Consider the following 1,794-nt stretch of genomic DNA (forward strand, 5'->3'; position numbering starts at 1 on the left):
CCGTTCCATATCTTGTGACGGCTGTGTTAGGCAAGCTGTGTAAACCAGCACCTGTTCAACAAAGGCCGCCGGAGACAGCAGCCCACTTGGGTTTCTTGGAGGCCTCCCTAGCGGACAGACATGCCTGTGAGCGAGTATGATGAGCACGGATAGCGACGAGTGTTAGCGGGTGACCCACAGGGGGGTCCCCAAGTAGAGTGTGAGGCTAACATTTGACTTACAGATGAGAATAATATATGCCCAATCGCGGGGCGACACGTCGGGCCGATGTGACACGTCCGGCGGCGCAGAGGGAGCAGCGTATGGGAAGATGTGGACCGACAGTACACAGATGGAGGTCTGTCAGGGAGCATCCGAGTTGTGAGTATGGACAGCAATGACTACCAACATATGAAGGAGATGGTGCGAGCTTGAAAGCGACAGGTCACCGCAACACGTTCAGGTGGGCTGGGCCGCCAGTGGTGCACCCAGCCCCAGGCCTGCTCCATCGAACACGTCCAGCCGGTCCAGTGACGACGGCAGCATGCATGGCTCGGTTCGGGGCGATGGGCATGGCCACCCTGAGCCTTGCAGATCTCTCTGCGGCTGGCGGATTCAACATGGCTGCGCTTGCCGTGACAAGGATGGCGCCCGTTAGCCCGATGAACAGCATGTCCAACGGGTCAAACCTCGCAGCGATGGGAGCGACGCCGGAGTAGATGTTGGCGATGCAGATGTGGTCGCGAGGGAACAAGAATAGATATACATACCAGGTGAGTATGCCCAATAGCGAAGGAGTGGGCGGTGCGAGACGTCGTGCGGTGCGAGTGGTCGCAATGTCGCGATGTCGGGGTACCGTGAGGGGCGTCATCGGGGAGAGATGTTGAGGACCGAGGGTGAGTAGAGGGGCACGAGCAGGAATGAGACGGAGGCGAATGGGGTCAGCAAGCTGTGAGGTGGCAAGCAAGGGATGAGAAAACGCACGAGTCGACCTCGGGACTCTCCGCCATGACGGGAGGTCCCTTCCGCTTGCGGCCCGCAGCTGCCCTGGTACCGCCCGACGAGGCTTCTTTGTGGGCGCGCGCGGCTGTCACATCACCACGCCGAAGTGGTTTGCGCGCACCACGTTTGCGCGGTTGCTCGTCCTCATCCTCATCCACGTCCATGACCCCGTCGACCTCCTCCTCTCCCTCGCCATCTGTGTCCTTCGGTTCGAAATCCGAGTCGCCAGAAGACTTCGCGTCTCCGGACGGATCTTCGGACGCCATGTCCGCTGGAGGAGTCGCATCGGGTGCGATCGCGTCGTCGGCTGGCGAACATCAGTCCATATTGTAGAGGACATCGGGGTGAGGTAAGTCACTGACAATCTTCGTCGTCGCTGTCTGTATAGTCTCCTAACAGTTGCATTGCTGACCCGCTGACCCTAGGAGTCTTGGCCTCGGAGGATCAGCGGTCAGGAGGCGGCAAGGCTGGTGACGTTGGCGAGAGCGAAATCAGTAGGGAGGTTCTAGAACAGGTGAGTGTCACTTACAGGTTTCTCTTGCGACCCTGGAGGGCTTCGATGGCGGGAGTCTGGCTTGAGGGAGCCGGAGGGGAGGGGGAGGGGGATTACGACGCTGCTCGACCGCCCTCTCCTCTTCGCGCTGCAGTCGATCTTGCTCCCGTGCGGCTCTCACGACGGCGGCGGCCTGTTTGCGCTCCCGCTGGACCTTTTCTTGCTCCTCCTTTTTTTCGCAGCAGCGGACTTCTCCCGTTTTTCGGCCGGCGGGGTGGGGACGCGATTGGGGTTGTCAGGGTCCCAACCCCGCAGATCGC

At 60.5% G+C, this 1,794-nt stretch overlaps 1 protein-coding gene across 1 annotated transcript; it reads right to left on the bottom strand.

Moving 5' to 3' along the window:
- Positions 1-424: 424 nt before the first annotated feature.
- DICSQDRAFT_176191 (uncharacterized protein) lies at positions 425-1,247 on the bottom strand (the record flags this gene model as incomplete). Its single annotated transcript, XM_007371943.1, has 2 exons — positions 425-928; positions 972-1,247. 2 exons carry the CDS (start codon positions 1,245-1,247, stop codon positions 425-427), a joined length of 780 nt encoding a protein of 259 aa, XP_007372005.1.
- Between the last annotated feature and the right edge of the window lie 547 nt (positions 1,248-1,794).

The sequence above is a fragment of the Dichomitus squalens genome, assembly GCF_000275845.1.
Source record: "Dichomitus squalens LYAD-421 SS1 unplaced genomic scaffold DICSQscaffold_504, whole genome shotgun sequence".
NCBI classification, from domain to species: domain Eukaryota; kingdom Fungi; phylum Basidiomycota; class Agaricomycetes; order Polyporales; family Polyporaceae; genus Dichomitus; species Dichomitus squalens.